Genomic DNA, 12,540 nt, shown 5'->3' on the forward strand with positions numbered 1-12,540 from the left:
ATTGGGTGGTACTACCTCAAGGAATGAAAAACTCACCTACTCTGTGTCAAAATTTTGTAGCATGGGCCTTACAACGATTCCGAATGAAACATCCATTTTTACTAGTTTTTCACTATATGGATGATATCTTAATTGCTGGAGAAAAAATGGACGTGGAAGGAACTTTACAAAGGTTAATAGAAACCTTAGAACCAAAAGGTCTTAAAATTGCTCCAGAAAAGGTACAAGGACAAAATCCATGGCAATATTTAGGATGGACAATTACTGGGAGCACAGTCAGACCACAGAAGATCATACTCAAAACAGACATTAAGACGCTCTCAGATGTTCAAAAACTAATGGGAGATTTACAGCGGGTAAGGTCAGTTAGTGGAATAACTAATGATGATCTAGCTCCCTTGATGCCTCTGTTGGGAACCTCAACCAGAGCCGATGAACGACGAAGCCTGACGAAGGAACAAGAGCAGGCATTGGATCACATTCTAAAAAAGGTTTTGACAACAGTTGTACAAAGCAAAATTAGTGATTTGCCTTTGCAATTTTTAATTGTTAACTCATCACCCAACCGAGAACACTTAATAGGACTGATAATCCAAATAGATAGCCCACGCATCAACATTTTAGAGTGGGTATTTTTATCCTATCAATCAGCCAAAAAATACCGTCTGTACACAGATTGAACTATTAGCTAATATGATCATCCAAGGTAGAAGAAGGATTTGTGATCTGACAGGACAAGAACCTGAAACCCTGTTTGTACCTATAGCACAGAATTATTTAGATTGGCTTTTAGCAACATCAGAAAGGTTTCAAATCGCTTTAGCCGAATATCCAGGTACTGTAACCAATAACTATCCTTCCACGAAAATTTTGCCGCTTTTACAAAATCAGGACTTTGAAGACATCCCTTATAGATCAGAAGTACCAGTTGAAGGGCTTACAGTATTTACTGATGCTGGTAGAAAATCGAAACGAGCTGCTATTGCTTGGTATGACAATAATCAATGGAATCATCAACTTCTTACAGGTCACACCGCCGACTCTTTACAAACCCTCGAGCTGAGAGCGGTGTTATGGGCCTTTCAACGCTGGCCCAACAAACCTCTAAATGTAATTTCAGATTCGCTCTACGTAGTAGGAACGGTACAGTGCCTGGAATGCGCTATGATCAAATCACTGAAGAATAACACCTTATATGTGTTATTAATGCAACTTTTACTTTTATTGAATCAACGCACTAAACACTATTTTGTGACACATATTCGTAGCCATCAATTTGATCAAGGCTTGTCGATTGGAAACAACATAGCCGACAAGTTGGTTGCTACCATCCAGAAAAATCAAAATATTAACCTGTTTGAGCAGGCCCGTTCATCTCATGAATTTTCACATCAATCTGCAAAAGTATTGGCGAAACAATTTGATTTAAAACTATCAGATGCCCGAGGCATCGTCCCGTCCTGTCCTGCCTGCCAAAAATCAGGATTCGGTTTAGGTCTTGGGGTCAACCCTCGAGGTCTGGGAGCCCTACAGTTATGGCAAACGGATGTCACCCACATCACAGAGTTTGGACGGCAAAAATATGTACACATTAGCATTGATACTTATTCGCATGCAATCTGGGCCACTGCTCAAACAGGGAAACAGCCAAACATGTTGTAAAACATATGTGTGCAGCCATCGCTGCTTTGGGGATTCCTCAAGAGATGAAAACAGATAATGGCCCTGCATATATCTCTAAAACATTTGAACATTTCTGCCACTTGTGGGGCATTCGCAGAATCACAGGCATACCACACTCTCCTACAGGACAGGCGATCGTAGAATGCGCACATGCTACGTTAAAATCGCTGTTGCAAAAACAAAAGGGGGGAGAAATAGCCCCTGCTGAACGTCTTGCAAAAGCAATTTACGTTTTAAATTATTTACGGTTAACAGGGGACCGTGAATCTCCTCCAATTGTTATACACCATATGTCATTTCAATCGGGAATACAGAAGATCGATTCAGTATCGGTAAAAGTACGATATCGTGACTTAAAAACTGGAGAATGGAAGGGTCCTGCAGAAATTAAGATGGCAGGTCGAGGATATGTTTGTGTTTTGACAGACGAAGGTCCGAGGTGGGTGCCTAGCCGCTGGGTGAAACCATGGAGAGAAGAGTCGGGACCACAACAGGAGTTACCAGGATATGTTTTCTCACGTCATTCCTCTCCATCATTGGTAGTGGTCACTCATGGATTTCAGTACAACCACGTACAAATGTTTGGGTAACTCTAGCTAATAAAACAGGGCAAGATTCAATCTGTTTAGCGGCAGCAAATGCAGGCAACCCATTTATGACATGTTTAGTGGGGACTCCGATTGGCGGTAAAGAGTGGGAGTATGTTTGTAACTCCTCCACCATCAGGCATGCATGCAGAGATATAGCTAATGATTCAAGAAATGCAGTTAATAATTGGGACAGCTGAACCCCCTATTTGGAAAAGGCGTTATTAGAACCTCAAGAATTAGATATCTTAGGGAGTGTTACGGCACAAGCTGTATATATTTCAACTATACTGGGAAAAATAGCACTGAATACATACAGAGTCATGAAAGCCATGGAGCGTATGATGAATGGAGTCTGGATTGCTCAAAAACAAAAAGGGGGATTTGTGGGATATCTGAAAAGCCAGGACATGTAGTGAGCAACCCAGACTCAGACTATGTGGACTTAATCTGCATTTAACGCAAAAGGAATTCAAGGATGCTGCGAAGGTCGACTGTGGTTTGGAAGACATGAAACAAGCAGATTAAGAGGAAGAAACTATTGGCTTGCAATGTTGAAAACAAGATATGGGAGAAGCGGGCGGTGCGTGTGAACTATTGTTATGAATGAATCAGAATATCGCTAGTAGCGCATTAACAGCATATTGCCAAACATAGTTAACCAATTAGCGATAAGTTTATGCATGATTAGGAAGGCAAGAGACTATATTAACTAAGCTGTGTATGTAATAAACCGACATTTTGCTTGATCATATTGATCGTGTGCTGTGTCCGTGACTTCCGCGTCAGCATCACACCATTGCACATCCTGCCTGGGGAGCCAGGACAGTTGTGCCACACAACAGCCAGCCTCAGAGGGAAGCTGGAGGTAGTGTGAATTCAAATGGTTTTGACTCAAGTCATAGAATCATAGAATCATTTAGGTTGGAAAAGACCCTTAAGATCATCAAGTCCAACCATAAATCTAACACTGCCAAGTCCACCACTAAACCATATCCTGAAGCAGCACGTCCCCATGGCTTTTAAATACCTCCAGGGATGGAAGTTCAAATCCCGAGCTGGCAGGACAACACTGCCTGCAGTTACACGTAAGATACTCGTCACGACCGTGAGTTCAGACCTCGCTGGCAGTTTCTCATACCCCTCACTGAAGAGGGCAGGGTGCTGGGGAGGTGGGAGCGTGCTTCCATTTCCCAGATCCCACAACAGTGCCCAAACCATCCTTCCCTTGGCCTCTGGCATCCCGTTTCCTGAGATATAAAGCTGGTGGGCCTTCTGGGGATAATCATGTTAAAATACATCAAAAATGATGCACGAACCTCCCAGAGTGATGGCCCATTCCTGCAGGAGAAGAGTGAAGGGTTTGTGAAACACATGAGAGCGCAGGGAGAGAGTGGTGTATGCGTAGCAGTGTGGTAAAGGCAGGAAGAAGACCTGAAGAGCTTGGGCTGGGCATGCTAATGTGGAATAGATTGATTTTTTTATTTTTATTTTAGAGCAGCAGAAGAAGGAGCACGTGCATTTCAGTGCTGGCGGATGGATCCAAATTGAGGATTCAAGCAAGTTTGGGACTGGGACATCTTAGGTGATTGAGGACCGTTCTCAGGTCCATGAAAGAAGCTGAAGGGGTTGTGGGGACCTCACAGACATTGTCACATCCTCAGAAAGCCACAACGTTGTGGTTAAAGCAACAGCACTTGGCACCAAAGCCACCCCCCGAAACACAAGTGCACTCACGCTGACCACAGGCAGAGCCTCGAGAACCATTTGAGAGAATAAATCTTCTTTCCCAGGCCCTGGGGATCAGGGCTCGGCCATTCTGCTGGTAAACAAACCCCAAAGGCTTACATGGCATCAGAGCCACCTCCACCTTGCCTTTACCACCTGCAACCAGTGTCTCCAAGTTTGTGCTTCACCAGCCTCCAGGGACAGGCCCCTCGACTGATTGGTTACTTCACAGCTGCTCAGTGATGGCCCTTCGTGGGCTCCCAAACACCCTCAAAAACTTGGGCTTTGCTTCTGCGTTTCACTTCATTAGAGGTTTGTTGTGTCTTGCAGTATCTGCAGTTCAGGAACTTGGCACCAGAGGGCTCATTAACATGCAAAATGCCCTTACAAGCCAAGGCTCTGGGCATCATTCTCCTAAAGGCTTCCAGTCTGGTGTGGGTGATCAGAGAGATTTCAGGAGTGTAGCCAAACAGAGAACATTTCAGTAATAAAGTTGTATTTCTTCTCTTTCCATTTTTTTCTTTTTTTTTTTCCCCCTGCTTACACAGCAGGCGATATCAGCAATCTCCAATTCGTATTGATCTGGAGCCTCTCCTGATGAGGTCTGAATATGTTGGAAAAGTGGGTGCCTGAAACAACACTTGAGTGAGGAGATAGGTGAGGTCATCTCAAGAGGAATCACACTCCTCTGGACCAAAAGGTGGATGTTTGTGGGACTCTCAGGTGCCATGGCATAGCGATACTTGTGTGCAGGGAGCCAGCTGGTCAAACGACCCATCTCCGTTTCTGTAACGGTGTCTGAGTTTGCTCAAGTAACCCCTGCCTTGAGCCCTATCCACTCGGGTTGTTCTCCAGACTCCTGCCTTCAGGAACAAAGGGCTGGGAGACCTTGCTGGTGAAGATGGAGGCAGAGAAGCCATTAAGCACCTCTGTTCTGTCTGCTCCTACTCTTACAAAGTTCAGCAGCAGGCCACATCCTGACCACCTCTTCCTTGTTTGCCAGTACCAGGTGCAGGTGAGCATCACCCTTGTTGGCCCCCCATCAGCTGTGTGAAGAACTTGTCCCAAGATCCCCCAGATTGTTGGCACCCTGCCAGTTTGCCTGGCCAATGAATGCCAGGGCACTTTCAGTTCCCCATGGGAACCTGCTCATTGACCTGAGACTTCCTTAGGTTGCTGACAGAAGATCTTTTCCACCTCTTCTCCCTGATCAAGCAGTTCGTCACGTCCAACAAAATGTCACCATGTATTAGGTTTACATCACAAAGTTTTGGAAGAGGGGGTGGAGGTGCTGCTTCTGTGAGAAGACCCCAGGAGTTGGCCCCATGTCAGACAGAGCCAGGTTCAGCTGGCTCCAAGATGGACCCCCCGCTTGTCAAATCGGAGCCCCTCAGTGATGTTGGTAGCGCCTCTGTGATAACGTATTTAAGAAGGGGTAAAAAACACTGCACAACAGCAGGTGGGAGAGAGGAGGGAGAAAATGTGAGAGAAACTGCCCTGCAGACACCAAGATCAGTGAAGAAAGAGGGGGAGGAGGTGCTCCAGGTGCCAGAGCAGAGATTCCCCTGTAGCCCATCGTGAAGACCATGGTGACGCAGGTTGGCCCCTGCAGCAAATGGAGGTCCACAGCGGAGCAAATATTATCACTGCAACCCATGGAAGACCCCACAATGGAGCAGGTGGAAGTGCCCTGAAGGGAGGTTTAACCCCCCGGACAGCCCATGCTGGAGCAGGCTCCTGGGAGGAACTGCGGCCTGTGGAGAGAAGCCCACACAGAAGCAGGTTTTCTAGCAAGACCTGTGACCTCGTGGGGGACCCGTGCTGGAGCAAGTCTGTTCCTGAAGGACTGCACCCCGGGGAAAGGACCCATGCTGGAGCAGTTTGTGAAGAACTGCAGCTCATGGGAGGGACCCATGCCAGAGAGGTTCATGAAGGACTGGATGCCGTGTGAGGGAGCCCATGGTGGAGCAGGGGAAGAGTGTGAGGAGGAAGGAGCAGCAGAGACAAAGCATTATCAGCTGATTGCAGCCCACATTCACCATCCCCCTGTGCTGCTTGGGGGAAGGAGGGAAAGAAGTCAGGAGTGAGGCTGAGCCTGGGAAGAAGGGAGGGGTGGGGGTAAGGGGTTTTGAGATTTGTTCTTAGTTCTCATTATTCTGTTCTGTTTAATTGGCAATCAATTCATTTCAGTTCTCCAGGCTGAGTCTATTTTGCCCATGACAGTAACTAGGGAGTGATCTCCTTGTCCTTATCTCGACTCATGAGCATTTTGTCATATTTTCTGCCTTGTCCTGGTGAGGAGGGGGAGTGATAGAGCGGCTTGGTGGGCACCTGGCGGACAGCCAAGCTCAGCCCACCACACACCCTTGCTGGCTCTTCTAATCCTCAGTGACAAAGCAAATCCTACCCATTGTCCTTCCCATACGGGAGCTCCTGACATCTGACCTGCTCCTTCGCAAAGGAGGCATCCTTCCCTCCTCTTCCGCCCTGCTACTCTTTCTGGCAGAGCCTGTCTCCCTCCATTGCAGCACCCCAGGTGAGCAAGCTGTCCCACTACATCTAATTTAATCCACAAAATTCACAGGGCTGTGAGGGTCCAGTTTCTCCTATCTGTTCCCCTGCTCCTCCTGCCTGCGCACATTTGGGCTGCGGCACCGACTTGTTCCAGGAAAACATGGGAGCAAGGGCCCAAGACCCAACGTATGGAAAGGCTTTGCTTCAGGGCACAGACGTGCTGGAGTGTTTGGCAGATGGCAAGGTAAGGAGGAGATGAGGTGCCCACAAAGAGAGCAAACCCTGATGTCTCCAAGGGCAGAGGAGCAGGGCTGGGCAATGACACCTGGCCCAGAGAGGGCTTTGGTGTTTCTGCATGAACTCTGCAGAGCTGTGGGGCTTGCAAGACAAACTGCAGGGAGGACAGGGGGCTTCAGAGAAAGTCTCTGGGGGTAACAGACTTTGATCCAGCCACTCTGTGAACATGATTGTCACCTTTCCTCTTTGTAGCATCAGGCAGGTGAATCTCAGAGATTGAGAGAGAGAATGGCCAAGGGCTGAGAGCACAGGGAGAGGGGAGGGCACCCTGGTGTGATCCGCCTCCCAGTCCTGCAGTGCCCCTGGGTGTAGATGGGACAGACCTTGCATCTGTGCTGCGGTGTTGGTGTTCAGGTGGCACACAGGCACCAGACCCATCTGGGGGTCCCTGGGCTGTCTGCCCCACAGCAGCTCCAAGAGGGCACAGCTTTTCTGGAGGTCCTGTGCTGTGTTTGCCTGCTGAGTACAGTTGTGTTTGGCACCCCAGGCACCTGCCATGGCACTCGAGCCTTTTTTTTATGCCATTAAAATGAGAGCCCTGATGTATTCAGTGCAGCGATGTGGATGCGACTTAGCTTTGCGGTGACTGGAGCTCTAGTGAGTACAGTGGATAGAGAGAGACCTGGGTCTCTGTCTGAGGCAGTCCTCCGTTTGGTTACCTCAATAGGTCTGCATGCTCCAGGGAGATACTTGACAAAGGCACGTAGGTGGCTGGTGTCACCGTGGGTGGCAAAGGATATCCCCGTTCCCCCTCGGGCCCTCAGCTGATGCTCAGAAGAATGTGAGTGTTCTCAGAGATTTTCCATCAGAGCTTGCAAACACTTGCCCACATCTTGGACCACCCCTGGCACCTCAGTCATCACCAAGTGTCTGAGTGTGAGCACCTGAGTCCCCACTGAATGAAGCCAAGGGGCTCAGAGCAGGAGCTCACATGCAGGCCACTCTTTTATGCCCTCCTGAACTGAACCAGAGGATTCCCTTTGGCGTGTGGGGTGCATGGGGGGAGCTGGATGCCACTTCAGGCCCAGGGTTTCCAGCTTGGGATGAGATGCCTGTGTTGCCTCTGCTGAACCCCTGCTTGGCACAGGGGAAGCCAACCCCTCCCTTTCCCTGTCTGTGTCTCTTTTTGCCATGGTACAGGAATGGGGGTGTCCAGGGAGGAACATTTGCGCCTCTCACAGTCAGCCATGCTCTGGTAGGACAAACCATGCTGCTGGAATCAGTCTCTCTCCATGGTTTGATGAGGGATTGTCCATGATTACTTGAGTTGACTTCAAAACACATTCCCCTGGAAGGACCAAGCTGCCTTGCAGGAGCTGTCAGCCCTTGGAGCCCCAGGGACATCTCAAAGGAGCCCAGAGGGGGCAGAGAAAGTGGTGCCTTGGGCTGGGCCTCTGCTGCTGAGCTGGGCTGGGCTCCTGGGATGGAGGGAGCTGCTGGCATGTGGGCAGCACTGCAGAGAGACAGCTCTGCCCAGGAGCAGCTCCTCTGCAAAGCGCAGCAGGGCTGAGGGCACTGCCTGCAGGCACGGATGGGAGAGGAGTGAGGAAGAGAGAGTTGGCAATCTGGAGGGGAAGGAGAGCTGAGAGCTCACTACGGGAGAAATCTTCACAGCCCTAAATACAGTAAGTCTCTGGGTGTAAGGCAGAGCAGCTGTGGTTCCTGGAACGATCTCGTAATGCTGGCACATGCCACAGATTATGGAATATGTCAGGAGGACCCTCAGAGTTTCACTAGTGTAGAGCAGAAGGACATGCTTCGGAGCAGGGATTCCCCACTGCACCATCAGAGGACTGGCTGTGATGGCTGCCTTCTCCCAGGGATGGCTGCAGGGGTGTGAAGGTGGGTGTGCAGCCAGGGGTGCCCAGGGCCGTCCTTCCGAGCAGGGTCCCTGCACCCCAGGGGGCTGTGTGCTGGGGCAGGGACTCTGCCGCCTGCCAGAGTCAGCACTCAGCCTGCCCGGGGAGCTCCCAACAGCGCTATGGGGAGAAGCTGTGGGTGGAAGGAGTGAGCCTTGGCAGGGCAGGGCAGGGTGCTTCTGCTGTTGAGAGGGACCTGCGTGCATGAGGACAGCTCAGAGCTCCAGATCACCCTGAGGACATTTGCAGAGGGTCCTTCTGAAGGACGTTGGGGCAGCATTTACCTGATAGGGAAGGATTCTGTGCTCTCAGTTTTTCTACTCTTGCTTGGCTGGGTGGGCAGTGGGAGATGGGCATTTATTTCTTTGCTCTGGAGTAGGCAATGAGACCCCAGTTCTCATTAAGATTTTCTGAGCTGCTCCTTCGCCCCTGCACACACAGAGATGCCCCTGGGCAGTGCCCTGCTGCCAGGAGGTGCCTGCAGGGCAGAGCTGAGCACACAGCAGGTGGGATGGGCTCTGTGAGCACGGAGAAGGAGGAGACCCAGGGACAGAGAAACTGCTGCCAGAAGGGACAGCTCTAGGCCTCAGAGACATGGGCAGGGAGTGAGAGGGAGCTGCTACCAGCAATGCTGTGGGAGTGGGGATTCAGGCATCTCCCTGCCAGCCCCTGCAGTGCAGACACAGTTCCCAACGCAACCCTTGGTCTCCTCTCCTACCCAGCAGAGCCTCTGCCCCCAAAGCCATGGGTCCAGGGCATGAGTCACCACCTCAGCAGCTGGACCTCCAGCTGAAGGCTTCTTGGAATGTGGTACACAAAGAAGATGCTAAAAGCACTTGCCCTACAGTGTCATCAGCTGAGCAGCAGTGAGCACAGCTGGGTAAGGAGGCTTCACAGCATGTCCGCACGCCTTTCTGTCCTCGCTTCATTCTTTCTGGAGCATTGCAGTGTTCTTGCCTGTTTCTCCACCTGTCCGTGGTACTCTTGCTCTCTGGGGTTGGGGTGGGGATGTGGGTCAGTTTTTGTTATGAAACCAACTCTGGGGGTCCTGCCCAGGGGTATCTTTTCAGGGGTATCTATTCAGCTCAGGGAGGGAGTTTCCTATGAATAATGCCATGTTTTTTTCCTCAGAGAAGTCTCCTCTAAACTGCCATTGTCTTTTCCTCCTTGGACAGGTCCTCATGCCCAGAGGGACAAAATGTCCAACGGCAGCTCCATCACCCAGTTCCTCCTCCTGGCATTTGCAGACACGCGGGAGCGGCAGCTCTTGCACTTTTGGCTCTTCCTGGCCATCTACCTGGCTGCCCTCCTGGGCAACGGCCTCATCATCACTGCCGTTGCCTGCGACCACCACCTCCACACCCCCATGTACTTCTTCCTCCTTAATCTCTCCATTCTTGACCTTGGATCCATCTCCACCACTGTCCCCAAAACCATGGCCAATTCCCTCTGGGACAACAGGGACATCTCCTACGCAGGATGTGCTGCCCAGGTTTTTTTCTTTTTGTTTTTGATGTCAGCAGAATTTTTTCTCCTCACCATCATGTCCTATGACCGCTATGTTACCATCTGCAAACCCCTGCACTACGGGACCCTCCTGGGCAGCAGAGCTTGTGTCCACATGGCAGCAGCTGCCTGGGGCACTGGGTTTCTCAATGCTGTGCTGCACGCTGCCAATACATTTTCACTCCCCCTCTGCCAAGGCAATGCTGTGGACCAGTTCTTCTGTGAAATCCCCCACATCCTCAAGCTCTCCTGCTCACACTCCTACCCCAGGGAATTTGGGCTTGTCATGTTTAGTGCTTTTGTATTTTGGTGGTGTTTTGTTTTCATTGTGGTGTCCTATGTGCAGATCTTCAGGGCCGTGCTGAGGATCCCCTCCGAGCAGGGACGCCACAAAGCCTTTTCCACGTGCCTCCCTCGCCTGGCTGTGGTCTCCCTGTTTATGGGCACTGCCATGTTTGCCCACCTGAAGCCCCCCTCCATCTCCTCCCCATCTCTGGATCTGGTTGTTGCAGTGCTGTACTCAGTGGTGCCTCCTGCAGTGAACCCCCTCATCTACAGCATGAGGAACCAGGAGCTGAAGGAGTCCATCAGGAAAGTTATTTTCAGGATGGTTCTCAATAGTGGTCAATTTTCCATCACTCTTCAGGAATGACTCCCATGGTGCCTCATTGCACGCCTGTCCATCATTTGCTGTTTTATCATTTTTTATTATCCGTATTGTTATTAGTTGTTATTGTTCTTCTAAATAAATGTCTGAATCCATCTTACTTCTCTTGAGGAATGAACCTGCTCTGTCAAAGCTGGAGCTGATGGAAAATTGTGTCTTTCTCTCAGGCAGAGCTGACACTTTCATAGCATTTCTGCAATAAAATGGGATCACCCCAGTGCACTGACTGAGGTGGGGACTCTTCTCCTGATGTCAGCAACAGGCCCAAGGAATTTCACCCCAAAAGGGCCTATTTCTTCTTGGAATTGGAAGAGACAAGCTCGTGGTCCCATTAGTAGCTGTTAGAGAGCAAGAGTTGGAATTTGGACTCACCCATTGGTGTGTGGTGACCATGGGGATGGTGACTGGTCAGTGAGGAACATACCCAGGGCTTTCTCAGATATGACAGTACAGAGGAAATTCTCCAGAGAGGTAATCTGGAGAGCCTTGGGGTTCTATGGGGACAGCACATGCCTGGGGTAAGCAGTGACTGAAGCCCCACTAAGTGAGAGATCACCCAAGGTAGAGTCACCCAAAGGGAAAGTGCTAAATGCCGGTATCTGCAAGTAAGGAAAGATGAACATACCCAACCATCGACAGACCAGCTCCAACAGGGAACAGCACCTTTACAGCCACCACACCAGCAACAGAACACCCACAACCATGGACAACACAACTGTCCCCATCCTGGTCGCTTCTCTGCTCTGCTGTGAAGGTCATGAGTGGTCTGGGGGTCCTCTGTAGCACCTACCCACGGGCCCACACCCCCACGGCCCCTCCCACTGTGGGCCTGAGTTGTGGGTCTGCCCAGGTGTCCTACTCAGTCTTGGAGCCGTTACCCACTTGGCAACTTCATCCTTGAGTGTCTCCACATCCTGGTGTCCTCTTCTGACAGCCAGCCCCGCTTGGAGCTGGCCAGCAAAGCACGTACGTGCATTCTCTCTGACACACAGACACACGCACGCATGCGCACACATGCGCGCGCACACACACACACACAATTGAGCATGTTCACACAGCAAATAGCCAGGAGCAGAGTTTAATAAGAAGACGGGACACACCATGGAGATCAGGCACAGGGTTTGGACAGATCAGCCCTGAGCAGCCCCTTCCAAACTGCAGCTGGCCCCTTGCATCCCTCTCCTCGCCCCATCCATAGGCTTCTTCCTCCCAGGCCTCCTGGATCCCTCCCTTTCTGTGCCCCAGTCCCCTCCCTAAGTAACAACTGTCACCAATTACTTTTTCCCCAACAGTCTCAGGTTTGTTCCATTTCTACCACCATTTGGTAGTTGGGAAACCATGGCCTAGGACATCCAGACCTTCAATGGCACCACTGATGGCTTCCCCTGGCACTGCTGGCCTTGCAAGACTTGACTGCCCAGAAGCTCCCCAAAGCTCCCCTCCAATGATCTGTGCAGTTTGGCCTCTTCTCATGTCTCTGCTCTTCAGCCACTTGTGAGACCCAGCTGGGACACATCGTGCTGCCTGTACTGCTAGTCCCTTCTTACACGGGTCTCTGTCACATCCCGCAGTTTCTCATGCCCTGTCCCATAGGTTCCCATTTCAGGTACAGGTGGCTTCACGCCAGGGCAGGGCCTCACCAGCAGCTCAGTCATCTGCCTGCAGCCTTCCCATCGGGTGCTTTTGATGACCTCATGAT

General features: G+C 50.6%; 1 protein-coding gene across 1 annotated transcript; it reads left to right on the plus strand.

Annotated features, from left to right (window-relative positions):
* Positions 1-9,866: 9,866 nt before the first annotated feature.
* Positions 9,867-10,826, plus strand: LOC309603629 (olfactory receptor 14J1-like; the record flags this gene model as incomplete). The annotated part of the gene is made up of 1 exon (XM_082338424.1): positions 9,867-10,826. One exon carries the CDS (start codon positions 9,867-9,869, stop codon positions 10,824-10,826), a length of 960 nt encoding a protein of 319 aa, XP_082194550.1.
* Positions 10,827-12,540: the final 1,714 nt, after the last annotated feature.

This window comes from Platalea leucorodia, assembly GCF_965183815.1.
Source record: "Platalea leucorodia genome assembly, contig: HAP1_HAP1_SCAFFOLD_159, whole genome shotgun sequence".
In the NCBI taxonomy this organism is placed as follows: Eukaryota; Metazoa; Chordata; class Aves; order Pelecaniformes; family Threskiornithidae; genus Platalea; species Platalea leucorodia.